The sequence below is a fragment of the Notamacropus eugenii genome, chromosome X (assembly GCF_028372415.1).
Source record: "Notamacropus eugenii isolate mMacEug1 chromosome X, mMacEug1.pri_v2, whole genome shotgun sequence".
NCBI classification, from domain to species: domain Eukaryota; kingdom Metazoa; phylum Chordata; class Mammalia; order Diprotodontia; family Macropodidae; genus Notamacropus; species Notamacropus eugenii.
In genome coordinates, this window is record NC_092879.1 from 75,519,019 (window position 1) to 75,533,411 (window position 14,393).

General features: G+C 41.5%; 1 protein-coding gene and 1 long non-coding RNA gene across 4 annotated transcripts in view; one reads left to right on the forward strand and one right to left on the reverse strand.

The window, feature by feature from the left end:
- LOC140515374 (uncharacterized) overlaps positions 1-14,393 on the forward strand; it is a 286,278-nt gene that overhangs the window by 130,650 nt on the left and 141,235 nt on the right. The window lies entirely within an intron of this gene.
- CYSLTR1 (cysteinyl leukotriene receptor 1) overlaps positions 11,105-14,393 on the reverse strand; it is a 31,949-nt gene continuing 28,660 nt past the window's right edge. For all 3 annotated transcript variants that reach the window (XM_072626967.1, XM_072626969.1, XM_072626968.1), the window contains one exon: positions 11,105-13,508. In XM_072626967.1, the coding sequence (XP_072483068.1) occupies positions 12,462-13,508 (1,047 nt within the window). In that variant the 3' untranslated portion in view covers positions 11,105-12,461. The remainder of the gene's footprint in view (positions 13,509-14,393) is intronic.

Below are 14,393 nucleotides of genomic sequence, written 5' to 3' on the forward strand. Positions count from 1 at the left end.
ATGAATATATATGTGTGTAAGATATACATACATAAACATATGTATTCCATGCTGGAGGGGACAAAATTTTGAGGTCATTGAGGGATTGGCTTTCAAGATACCTGAAAGAGGGGAGAGTAGTAAAGTTTTGAGAAAAATCTCAGCCTTTACTGTTACCAAAGAGGACTAATAGCTGTTAATTCATATGCCTATTTTCCTATCATCTCCACAAAAATTTTATGAACCTAACCTCTGCGTGTATCCTTCATGAAATTACAAAAAGGAAAAAGGCTTTTTTTTTCTGTAAATGAGATACTATAGCAGACCATAGACAGCTAGGTGCTATGGTAGATAGAGTGCCAGGCCTAAAGTTAGGAAGACTCATTTTCCTGACTTCCAATCTGGTCTCAGACACTTACTAGCTGTGTGACTCTGGACAAGTCACTTAACCCTGTTAGCCTCAGTTTCCTCACCTGTAAAATGAGCTGCAAAAGAAAATGACAAACCACTCCGGTATCTCTGCCAAGAAAACCCCAATTGGGGTCACCAAAAGTCAGACATGACTGAAACGACTCAACAGCAAGAACAAAAAAGCAACAGTAGACCCTGTCTTCGTAGTCACGCATTTGGCTGAAAGGTGAAGAAAATGGAAGTTCTCACTGTGCTTATTTGTTGACTGTAAAAAAAATCATTTGCTACAGGACGTGGTGACACACACCTGTAAGCCTAGCTATAGGGGAGCCTGAGGCTTGAGGATTCCTTGAGTTTAGGAGCTTTGAGCTATGGGGGGTTAAGTTACTGAAGTATCTGCACTGAGTTCATCCTTAATATGGTGAGCCCCAAGAGTAGGGGTGGGGCACCAGGTTGTTTAAGGAGAGGCAAAGTGGCCCAGGTAAGAAGTGGAACAGGTCAAAGCTCCCACGCCAATCAGACTAAAATTGGGCCCATCAGTAGCCCCAGTACTTTCAGCTTTGGCAAGATAGGGAGACCTATGCTTTAAAACAAACAAACAAAGAAAACATTTGATTCAGTAGAGCAAAATACCACCTTGAAGATTTTCCCATGTTTAGGCCAAAAATAACACAAGATTCCTTGAAAGATATGCAACAAAGTTAAAGTTGGTAGATAACCCTACGAGTAATATCTTTTTTGGTATTTATATCATCTAAGGTATTTGAAAAGCAAATGTAGGAATGCTTTGTAGGGATGCTTTGAATGCCTCTTTTTAAAAATTAAATGTGCATCCATTTTCGTTAATGGTTAGGGGTAGGTTTTCGGGGTATGTCACCTTGGACTGTATCATGACTTCCTTTGCCCTTTGGTAGATAGCATTCTATTCCTTCCTCCTATGAGGTTGAGGTGGGTATAGAATAGTCTTATGTTTTTTGAACTTCTTTTCCTTTATATTTAAAAGTCTTTTTCCTGTTGTTTGTCCTTGATATTTTAAAGTTTAACCACTATGCATCCTGGAATTTTCAGCCTAGGGTTTTTTCTCCCCTCTGCAGGCAATCTGCAGATTCTTTCAACTAACACCTTGTTGTCTGTGTTAAGAAGTTTGGGGCCATTTTCTTGTATTATTTCTTGTCGTTCTGAGAGATGAATAATACTCAGGTTGTCTATACATTCTGTCTTTGAAATCAGTATGTTTTGCTTGTATGGAGATCATGTTTTCATTTAACACTATTACTTTTCGCCTCTTTTTCCACATTGTTCTTCACTCATTTCCATTCCTAATCAATTATTCTCTTTTTTGTTTCTTTGGTGAGACTTGCCACCAGGATTCAAATTTCTTTTCTGCCAATTATTTCTTCTGTGCAGCTCATTTCACAATTCTTATTTTTCTTTTAAATCATCGGGTAAGCTCCTACTGTGATTCTGTGTTCTCTTGAGGATATGTAAGATCCTCTCTCCATTTGTTGTTGATTTATTTTCCTTTGTCTAGAAATATTTATTAATAATATCTGGATTTATTTAGCTGATCTGGAGGATGTATTCCCTTCTATTATTGTCCTTCTTCTGTTATTAGTATCTTCCCCTTTGGTTTATCTACTTATGTTCAGGATCTTTAGTTGAGTTTTTTCCCTCCTGAGATCTTTGGTAACTTCAGCCTTCTTTCCCCTTTTATTCCCCTATTGCTTACTTTCTGACCTCTTCCCATTTGATTCTGGTTCCCCTGAGGGCTGGACCTCGAAACTGTCTCATCTTTCATGCTGAGCAGTTCACAATTCAGTGGCTTCAGTACTTGTCCCAAGTGACTTTTGGGGGTAATGAATGAGCTTCAGTTGGATGCTAGGCCTTTTGATTTAGGCAGGCCTGGTTAATCCACATATACTCTGGTGTCTTGCCCTACTTCTCTCTGTTCTTCACTTCTCTGGCTGGGTACAGCTGCAGTGTAGAGCCATAATGCAGTCCCAGCCAGAGTAAGCTTCTGCCTTTTGGTTTTCTGTGGCACTGGGAGGAGGAGGCAGGAGGGAGTTGAATTCTGTTGCAAGTCTATGTATGGGTCAGCTTGTACAGCCTTGATGTGTGATGAGATAGGGGGTGCTAAGTGATCAAGTTAGGGTTTATGGATTAGCCTTCTCAACTGTTGGTTCATCGAAATTTTACATCCTTGGGATTCTTGGTGTCATAAATTGAGAAGGTAGCTAAAAGTCCTTTATCTCTTGGGCATAATTCCTCTTTTGGAGAGATTTGAGAAGTAAGGGTCAGAGAAAGTGTCCAGTCCTTAATCTTGTCAGTTATATGACCTGAAAATCTCTAATAATATCAAGCAAATCATAAAACTGGGAGAAACATGTTCCCCAAAGGTATCTGTCATGATCATGAAGGATATCTTCAACGATCCACGTTGAAGAACAATTCCCTGTAGATGGTGAGGTACGCCAGATGCTCTTGTTTGTAGATGACATTGTACTGATATCATCATGCCCCTTAACATTGCAGGGCCTCTTAAATGAGATGTGTAATCACTCAAAAGAATTTGACTTGACTATTCATACAGGAAAAAATGCGTGGATGAAGAATGCCCATTGTTTAGAGGAAGCAGCTCTGGCCCTCTTTAAAATGAGGGGATAAAAATAGATGATGTTCAAGATTTCTTTTAGCTCTAGCATCTATGAGACGTGTATTGTTATCAGTATCTGTCCAAAAAGGGAGAGAAAGACTGTCAGTTATGCTTAAGCACTACAAACTATGCCCCAGATACAACGAGTCTTTGGATTAGCTATAACCATTAACATTCAGTAGAAGAGAAAAGATTAGGAACTAATCAGGTACACAGATATCTTAGGCAAGTTACTTACTATTTCTGGCTTGGACTAGATGACTCCTGAGATCCCTTCTAACTCTTGATCTCAAAGATAATGAAGAAAGGGCTGACATGGCATTGTTTTAACAATAAAAAAGACCCTGTACAGATGGAGAAAGAGTCCCTTCATCTGTTAAGCTTTTAATGTAGATCTAATTGCATAGGTAAAGATTTTATATTGACCACGATAGACTCTAACCCCTAACACCTTATAATAAAGTTTCATGTATTGCTGTGTCCGTTCCCACAAAAACAAAAGAAAGAGAAATTGAGATGAGTTGTCAATCTTCCAGGAATGTCTCTCCTACTTTATCTATGATAGCATACTACCTGAACTGGAAGCTTTTCCAGCATGATAGGATTTGACAGAACTTGTTTTGGCCAAACCCAGGCTTGTCTTCATGCCCCAGTGAGACACTGATCAGAGAGGACTCCAATGGAGATGGAGATCTCCATGGAGATCTCGTAGCAAATAAAAATGGGTAGAGTTATTTGGAAAAATGAGAACTTTCATTGTTTGGATTTAAAAAAAATCTGTAAGAACGATTCACATTAAGCAAGATTTTAATAAATATTTGCCAGAGAACAAGTAAAGCCTACAGCGTGCCTTTTTAAGGAAATAGAGGATACATTTTTTTTACCCTGTGCCATTTTTGCCTGTCTACGAGACACCATTGGCCATCCAATTTATTGAAACAAAAATGATGTGGGGGAGCCCAAATGACCATTTTGGTGGTTTGAATTGATCTAAGGAGCTAGAGAATTATAAAAGTCTCATTTCCCTTTTGAGTTTTATGTGACCTTCCACATGAGAAGGGCAGCTTCCAAGACGATAAGTTAGTTGTGCTGAATTTCTAAGATAGCACTAGCAACATACATAACATTTCCCAGATCAAGTGACCGACTATCAAGAAGGACTGTAGAGGTCAGATTCATGGTAATCCCTGCGGATACAAATTTAAATGCCATATGGACGGGTGTTCTAAGAAAGTCTGCTCAGCAAAATTAAAGTTATGCCTTTGTAATTTAGAATGGAAAGTCTAGCTCTGTTACTCAGTAGAGTTACAAGGCGATCGACCCTGGGGATTACATGAAGTGTAAGGAAATAGACATGGTGCACAAATGTTCAGAGAAATTAGTAGCTATATAAAAGGGTTTTTTAAAATGTTGACACCCTGTCTTCCCCCCCCCCCCCCGGAGAAACAGCTCTAGGGCTGAGCAAAGAGCTTTTTCGGGATTTGAGATTCTCCAGGGTGCTTCTTTTGGTGTTTTATGATGGGATGGCATCCTAAGGTATTTCTCCTTGTGACCCTCTCCCCCAAGAGGACTAAGTCTGGAATGACTCTGGCTGTCCTGACTATACTGGACTCTAGACCATGTAGGCGTTGCCTTGAACTCTGATCTTGGCCCCAGGACCAATCTAATGTCTCTGTGCTTCTTCAGAACTGCCTTCATCTGCTAACTAGATGGAAGTCCCTATCATTAATTACCAATGGAGAAGCAGTGTAGTATGGAGTCCGGAAGACCTGGGTTTAAGTTCTGCTTAAAATGCATCCTGGCTGTGTGATCCTTGGCAAGTCATTTAACCTCTCAGTCCCTCAAGTAACTTTCTAAGACTAGGAGTTGTGATCTGCACTGGTAGAGGGAACTTACTCAATGAGAGCTCTCTATATCCATGAAACCACACAAGTCCAAAAAAAAAAAAAGCCAAGTCAACCCACAAATGCCCTCTTTCCCTATGTCTGTCTCTGATTCCTCATCATGGCACAGAGATGAGGGACCCTGACTCCTGGAGGACTATCAGTGAAGCACAAACTCTGGTCAGTCTTACCAAGTTCCGTGTAGAGTCCCCAAAATTAACTGTGTGTATTGCCCAAGGATCAACCTTTAGCTGAGGCTCCTCACCAATAGGTTGGATATTCTTTGATCATGGAAGCCCATGAAACAAATGGCTAATGGGCTGGACAATAAAGATGAGTGGGAAAAGAGGTACTTTTCCCCCTTGGAAGGAATAAGTCAAACAAAATCCAGACACTGGAGGGAGAAACCAATGGATTTTGACATTCATAGTTCCAGAAGTTGATATTCTTTTTTAAACATGAGGACTGAAATGAAGGTGTTATGTAGGATAAAAAAAATATTTCTTAAGATGCAGTAAGCAGATTGGCAAGACTGAAAGCCTAGTGTTCTATGAGAGATAGGCTAATTTAGGTATTGATGAGGAAGTTTCAAATGGCAGTGGGAAAGTTAGCCTATAATGGGAATGTTGTCTATACTACAACCCAGGACTAGAGAACATTTTTTCTATCTTAGGCCATTGACCTGCAGTTAAAAAAAACCTCAAACCACATAGACATTCCCCCTCTCCAAGAATTGAGGACTGTACTCAAGTGAAAAGCAACTTAATTTAGTTTTTATGAAAGAGATGTTCAACTCTTCCATTCATCTGATGCTTAAATTAAGAATAGGGAATATAACACACAATAAACATACATTTCAATTCTATATTATGTTTCATTAAAAGGAGGAGATTGGGCAGTGGAGAAGAGGGAAAGTGTGAAATCAAAAGAAAAAAGAAATGGAACAAATGAGGGTGACAAAGACATATAGGAAAAGAGAGACATTCCTAGGAAAAATCACACCAAGAGAGACAGAAAAATCAAGACCTGGGGGGTTAAGATAGAGCCTGAGACCGTTGTTGGAGAGACCATTGTTAGCGATCCCCATTATACTATGTGATGTGTGTCCCCAGCTCTAGTGAAAAATGTACGTTGTCATGGTTAGGAGCAGTTGTACCGATACCATGGCGTGTAGAGAGGACCTTGTGGTGTACAGAACCACCCTAGGGAGGAAGTGAGCCCTCTGGATGCTGGTATCCAGTGGTCCAGTTGGGGCTCTGGTTTAGGAAAGAAAGGGGAAAGGGTGGGAAGGAGTAGGGGTTGCTAGAGTATCACTAACATGAGTGCAAATTGCTCTGGGGCCCTAGCTGCTTTAGGGCCCAATCCTTGTATGAAACCATGTACCCTACTTAATGGTTACCCTCCTATCTCTGAAAACCCTTCCTTTTGTGGACAGTCCATGGTTGTGGAAAACTGCTGACCTAATTCACATTGATGGCATCCATTTTAATGGTTCAAAGTTAGCCAGAGGGTTAATGATGCTTCCTCGGACACACCTATCCAATTGCACAGCATCTGGATGCAATGAAGCCCAAGTTTTCATGGCATCACATGTACCTTTCTGGTTTCTGTAGCTCTCAGATCATGTATGTCCATGAGCACTAAGTTGATTAAAGACCAAAGTTAACTGAACTTTTCATGATGCCACTCAGCTGAGATGCTTCCCCCCTCAAGGTCCCAGTTTCCTCAGCTGTAAAATGGAGGGGGGGAGAGGGATTCCTTTCAACTAGGAATCTTCTAACTTCACTCTCAGGCAGCCATGGAATCTCTTTCTGCTTTAGAAACATGCCGACATCTTTTTTTTGGTCCATATTTGTGACCAGCTGCTAGGGCTTTCACCTCCCTCTAAGGTTACTTTCCATCCACTTTGCAAGTCTTCTGTATATTCCTATATATGTACATGTCTCCCTCATTAGAATGTAAGATCCTTTGAGGGCTGGGACAGTTTTTGCCTTTTAAAAAAATGATTCCCCAATCCTTGGTATATAATAAGCACTTAGTAACTTCTCCGTGGATTGCTTTCACTTGAAAGTGTAGAGAGTTGGCAGCTGGTTGGACACTTACAGTCTTAGAAACTTGCCTGGTACTCTAAGGGGTTAACTGACTTGTCCAGGGACACAGGGCCAGTATGTGGCGGGAGTGGTGCTTGAACTCAGGTCTTCCTGTCTCAAAGGATGGGTCTCTAGTCACTCCACCATACTGTTTCAGTCAGACAGATACATGGGTTGAGGAGAGTGGGAGGTCAACCATATAATGACAGTATTGGAGATGGCAGAAGGAGAAACCAGCCTCTAAAGTTTAAAGAAATGAACCAGAAATCAAGGTAGCCAGGTCAGAAGGGCCCTGTTTTTAATCCATTAGCTTTCAGGGTTTTTGAGAATAGTTGTTTGGAATTGTCTTTTATTTTAAAAGTTTTGTCAAGTGTAATTTTCATAAGATTGAAAAACAATTCTTCTAAATTTTACGTTAACTTTGCTTTTTGCTGAGCATCCTTTAGTAATTTGCCAACGTGCATGTTTTAAGAAGTTGTCTTGTATATGTCACTGGCTTTTCACCTTTAGCAACAGGATTCGAAAGTCACTCTGCGTCTATATGTCTCTTTTAACTTTGCTTTCTTTTCTTCCTGGCCCTTAATGCAAGTCTTCGATTCTAACTGATTACATTTTTTTGATGCATTAATAAACATTTACACACCATAATTTTTTCATGCTAAAGAGGTTTTTTTCTACTAAACTTATGACTTTTAAGTAACAGTTCACCAGTTCAAGCATTTCAAAATGTTAAGCACACAGTTAAGAAAAAACTATCTCTTTTCAGAGTCAAGTGTTAGAGTAGTATCAACAAAATTGTGAAAGACTCTGAGGTGAACCTCCAGCCTGTAGAAAGATTCTTGGTGGAGGGTTCCTGGGAACACATGAGTGGTACAAGATGGAAGAACTCACACTCGTGAGATCCCAAGGGCATCAGAGCATTACAGTAAGGGAGCACATAGTTTACCTGCGTGGGAGTTTCAAATGAATGTTTATTTTCTATCCAAAGGACATAAACTGACCTTTATATTTGAAAGGGGAAAATCTGGTCAAATACTCTCCCCCCTCGAGTCACCTTCATGTACTGTGTACCTAAATTTGAGCCAACCTGAATTATTTGCTGTTCCCCAAACAAGTCCCATGGCCCACAACAGAACCTGAACTAAGGGGGGGGGGGGGCGGAACAGCTGTCTAGGATATACCACACTGCAGGGTAGGGGGTCAGAAGATGACATTTTAAATGTCATTTTTTATAAATGCCCCTAATTTTAATGCCAGAAACTCCACTTTTGTCAATATGTATTTTTGTGTGCATACATAGGATAAGCAAAGCACCAGCGAAGGCTAAAAGCTACTGGTGGACAGGAGCACACCCAGGAAATACCCAGGATGCCTTGCTCCCTCTGGGCCCCCATTCAGCTCCAGGCCGATGCCTTTGCTCATGCTGTTTCCTGCCTCTGGAATGCTCTCTTTCCAGGTCTCCCTCCTGAAATTTCTCTTATCCCTCAAAGCCTAGCTTAAACGCTACCTCCTCCCTGAATCCTCACTTGATCCCCTGTTAACAAGTTATTTCTCCCACTGCTGAACTCTCATAGCATTTTGATTAAAATGCTTACCCCCTTACTTTGGGTTATATTTAGTTGGAAATTTGCTGTAAGCTCCTTGTGGGCAAGGATCATGCTTTTTTCACTTTTCTTTCCCCACTCAGTGACTAGAAGGGAGCCCTGCACATAGTAGGCATTCAATAAATGAATGAATACAGCTGAGTCATTATCGATATCACATAATAGACTCCTCTGTGTGTCAATCTTTTTGCCTGCCAAATTGTCAGGTATTAAATATTAAACTCTCTGGAATCTAGTGTTCTATTAGCCAACCAATTATCCAACTTGTATATGCCCAGCAGTGTTTCAGGAACTGTGGAGTGATCACCGAGTGATCATCTTCCTAGAGCTCGCCATTACTTGGGAACCTTTGAACTTGTCCCCCATGTCTGGAATGTACTTCCTCCTCAACTCATGCTCAGACAACACCCGTTCCATGAGGTCTTTTCTGATCTCCTGTTTCATTTCTGGATTTGTATTCCAAGGATCCAGCACAGTGCTCTGCTGGGCACCAGTTGGCGTTAAGAGATTGGGAAGATATCACTAATGTACGTAAAGGAGATATAGGGCAATTATGTACTAATCCTGTACTAGAGACTCAGAGTAAAAGAGACAGAGAAGGGAACCTTCAGCATAGGCTGGCATGGTCACAGACAGAAGACTTCTTGGAGGAGGTAAGGCTTAGGTTTGGCCTTGAAGGGTAGGTAGGGTTTGGACAGACTGAGAAAGGGGTCAAATGAGAGAATATCCTCAAAGGGTTTAGTGTAGTGGCTGGCATACAATTGATACTTAATACATGCATATTCCACTCTATTCCAAAGGAGGAGTATATCACATGTGGTCAGAACAGAATAGGGTATGTAAAGCAGGCATGAGAGTATGTGTGTGTGCACGTGTATGTGCATGTGTGCGTGTGTGCATGTGTGGGAGTGTGTGGGTGTGTGTGTATGTGTGCGTGTATGTGTGCGTGCACACTCAATGGTTGGTGAGAAGAGCCCAACTGGAGTGGAGGGTTTGGGTTGGGGAGTTCTAGTGAGACAGTCTGGATTGGGTGGGTGGCCTCAGATTATGGAAGGCTCTTTGGGCTGCAGAAGTAGGCATCAATCCACATTCTCTAAGCAGCTCTTACATACCTTTAGGCGGTATGGGATAGTGTAATGACCACTAGGTATACAACCAGGAGACTTCCTTTGAATCTGGGTTTCTAGTAGCTACTGTGGGATTCAAGGCAAGTCATGTGATTTCTCTGAGCCCTGTTTTGCTCCTCTATACAATGGGGATAAAAACACCTGGCCTACATAGTTCATTATGGGGAAAGGCACATTATGGATCTTAAAGCACCATAGAAATGAAAGTTATTAACCATAGTAATGGACTTGATTTCAAGAACGGTGGATCCTCAGATCCTGGAAAATCCTGAGAGATCTCCTGAATCATCACAGTAAGAGGATACACCATTGAGCCTAATCGATCTTTATGTGAAGCCTATTACAATCCGTCTCTCTGAAAATTGGGAATCCGTGTATAAAATGTGTGAAGTTTTGATTACTAGAACCAGCCTTACTGGTTTTTTGCACTATCACTGGGGATCTATGTATATCATGACTGGCCAGGTGGTTGGACTACATGACCTCCTAGGACCCTCCCAACTCTGCTAAATGCCACAGTTGGCTTGATGGTATGCCAAAGGCATGAACAAACAATTTATACTTGACTAATGCTAAGCAGTGACAAATTGGGGGCAGCTATGGTCATTTCTCTACCTCAGAGGTCCCATGCTTGACATCAGATGTCGATGCCCTTTAGATGATAGACTGTCAGACTTGTATGGGAGCTTAGGATACAGACTGTCAGGATGGCAAGGACCCAGAAAGGAAATATCTCACAAAATGTCAAAGTCAGAGGCGATCCCAGTGCATAGAATGTCAAAGGCAAAAGGGATCTCAGGACAGAGAAAATCAGAACTAGATGGAACCTTAGAAACACAACTCCAGAGCTGGGAGGAACCATAGAACAGAGATTGTCAGAGTGGGCAGGAACCTCAGAACATAGAATATCAGGGTGGCAAGGATCTAGAGCATAGAACATCAGCTGTAAGGGCTTTTAGGACAAAATGTCAGAATGGATGAATTTTAGAACAAGTAACGTCGAACCTAGAAGACACTAGGATGCCAGAGTCAGAAGGGATCCGAATGTCAGATCTAAGAGGGACCTTAGAACAGGGAATAGACGAGCTGGAAGGGGAGTTAAGTCACAGAGAATCAGGGGAGGAAGAAACCTTAGGGCCTCGAATGTCAGAGTTGGAAGAAACCCGAGAGCCAGTCTGGTGGGCTTTGCAGAGTATGGTATAATTGGAAATGAGATTGAAATAAAATGTACCCAGTGTATTCAGTTAGAGCTTCTTTCATAACCTTTCCCACTGTTATCACTCCATTTCTCAGGAAGGGCCACCCAGCAGGATTTTTTTTAAAGAAACATTAGGGAGGAACAGACAACACTTTAGCATGAGTTTACCCATGAGGATTATATTTTTCAGACATGACCAAATGATTTTTTTGAAAGTACAAAGCTTTTACTGTAACATCAAAACCAATGTAAACATTTCCTTAATATTCCTGTCAACATGCCACTAAAAAAGTGAAATATATAAAACAATAATATAGCTCAGAGTGAATTTTCACTCACATGCATTTCATGGAACATACTCTTTCTCAAATGTACATACACACTGACATATATTTATATACATAAACATATACAAAAACAAAATGATTTTTTATATTTTCTTTAAAAATTTTTTGTATTTCAGTAATAGGCATATATAGCTATCACATAACCTATTTCTCAGCAAATCAGTTTGGCTTTCCCTGGCTCACCCAAGGGTTACTAACTGCTTGGCCCCTTGAAGAGGGTGCATGGATGGCCCTATTCTCTGCAAACAGAATCCCCACGAACATTCCATTGTGGTAGCAGAGAGAGAGAAAGGGGGAAAGGGAGAGGGAGAGGGAGAGGGAGGGAGGGAGAGAGGGAAGAAGGCAGGGAGGAAGAGAGGGAAAGAGAGAGGGGGAGGGAGGGAGAGAGAGAACGAGAAAAGTGGGGGGGAGGGAGAGGGAATGAGTGTGTGTGTGTGTGTGTGTGTGTGTGTGTGTGTGTGTGTGTGTGTGTAGGACACATTTTGACCAAAAAAGATTTGACCTTTGACCAAAGAGATTTCCCTCAGGCTGTAATTGTGTCCCTGTAATGGGCTACATGATGAGAAGAGCCATTGCTGTGTCTTATACAGCTCTGGCCCTTGCACATCCCCTCTTTGGGCCACGTAGGCACCCTGTCCTCCATGTCCCTTGGCAGCACTCTTTCTACTGTTAAGAAGTTCATGAGGTTCTTTCTGCTGTCATTATCCAAAGGGCTTCACGCAAAGGTGAATGCTGGGGGTTGTAGATGAGTATGAAGTCCCAACCTAAGATACCGAGGTCGGAATCACTGTGTTATGCAAGGCCATTATCTGAAGTAGAATTGTTTGTTATACTTTTTAGGCTAAAATTCATTTGTAAAGTGTAGGTACAAAGTAACAATAGTATATAGAAATTTGGCCGTGAACTTAATTTTGCCACCTTAGGAATCACTAGGATCCATGACAATATGGTGAAATTCAGCAAATTTTGCAGGCACAATTATCCAGATGCAGGCTGCTTGCATTTTGTCACATTTACATCTATCTATCTATCTATCTATCTATCTATCTATCTATCTATCTATCTATCTATCTATCTATCTATCTATCTATCTGATTATAGCAAGTAAAATTATATGACTAGCTCTTCTCATTGATATAACAGAGATTTCTACTTGGGGGGGGGTGACCCTAATCTTTGCACAATTCATCCACCTTTTCTTGGAAGGAGGTCTTCTTCTTGGGGTTGTAGGTCATGCTAGACAGAGAATGCTTTCTAAATGTGGACAACCTCTGTCTGAAGTTACCCCCTGAAAAGAAATAGAGGAGTGGGTCAAAGCAACAATTTGATGCTGCCAGAGACAAGGTTATGACCACTGACTTCTGCATGGCAAGGACAGACTCACAGGTCTTATTTTTATTGTTCAAAAAGTGAAGGTGGATCGTGCGCTGAATGTGATAAGGCAAGAAACTGATCAAGAAGGCGGCTGTGACGACAATGATCATTCCCACAGCCTTCTTACGACTTGGCAGATTTTTCTTCATTGAATTCTTTAATAAGGTCAAGATGATCATAGTGTAACAGACAATTATGGTAACAAATGGAATGATAAAGCCAAAGAATAATGAGACATAGTGCAAGGCCATCACCGCTTCCTTACTCTTTGAGTCCTTTGGGGGCTCAAAGCACTTGGTGTTATTCCCTTCTTTATAGGTTTTGCTCATCAGAAAAAAGGGTGAGCTGGCCAGCATAACAAAAATCCAAATGGCCGCACTCACAACCCTGGCTTTTTTCTGGGTCACAAGGTTGATGTTTTGGACTGGGAATACTATGGCTACACACCGGAAAAAGCTCATGGCAGTCATAAAGAAGATGCTACAATACAGGTTGACATACAAAGCATAGGTACTGAGACGACACAAGAAGTCCCCTAAGAACCAGATGCCTCGGTGAACGTAATAAACCACTCGAAAAGGCAGCGTACACACGCAGAGCAGGTCAGCCACAGCTAGGTTCACCATGTATACTTGGAAGGCCGATTTCTCATGGTATGTCCTGATGAGGACATAGAGCACAAAGCCATTGCCGAAAAAGCCGACTACAGAGACCATTGAGTACACAGTGGAGTATACTTGGTTGCGGAAGTCATCAATAGTGGAGAGGCAGCTGACGTTGTCCCCAGGTCTTGTCATATTTCCTACACCGTCCATGGTTCTCTGGGAATGTCCGCTTGGCACCTAGCATATAAAGATGAAACCATCATGTCCATTTTTATGAGGCCATCAATTACAGGAAGTTCTCATGTTCCACTTCATAACTTCATCATGTATCATGTTAAAGCCAGGATAGGGAGTCTTTTTTTCCGACCGAGGGATACTTCACTGACAGGAAAAAAATCAAGCAAGGGACACATGCAAGGAAAAAGGAGCTTAATTTAGAATCACAGAAGATGAGAGCTAGAAGGACCTTTGAGGTCACCTAGCCCAACCCTCATTTGACAGAGGAGAAAGCTAAAGTCAGTGTTTGTCTGGTAGGTTTGCTTTTTTTTTGAGAGTGGCACATTTACATTAAAGGTTAAACTCCCTGATTTTAAAACTGAGAGCAGAGAAAGGCATTCCCAGCAATCTACTGAATATTTCCATCTCAATTTCTCACCACATTTCCAACTCCAAATATCCCAAACTGAAATTCACCATTGTCTCTTTCCTGCTCTTCCTCCTGACCTCTTTGTCTTTGTTCATGGATTTCCAGGCTACACATCTTGGTGTCTTTTGGAATGTTTTCCTCTTCCTAGCCTCCCATGGACACCAAGTTGCTCAGTCTTCTGGATCTGGTCACCTTCCTGGTCAATCTCCCCTTCTTTTCCCTTTCCACAGTTTCCTTCCTAATTAAGTTTTCATGCCTCCAAACCAGTCTCCTGGTATCTAGTAGCCCTCTTCTCCAATCCATACCAATATGCTGTCTGGCTAATTTTCCTAATGCAAAACTCAGATTACACTGTTTCCCCCCCACCAAAAGAAAACTCAAAGCTCAACCTTGAATCTCTCTACCCCCATCCTTTCCCAAATTCCAAATCTTTAGGCAGGTGGGCATTGAAGGCCTTCCACATTCTGCTCCAGACA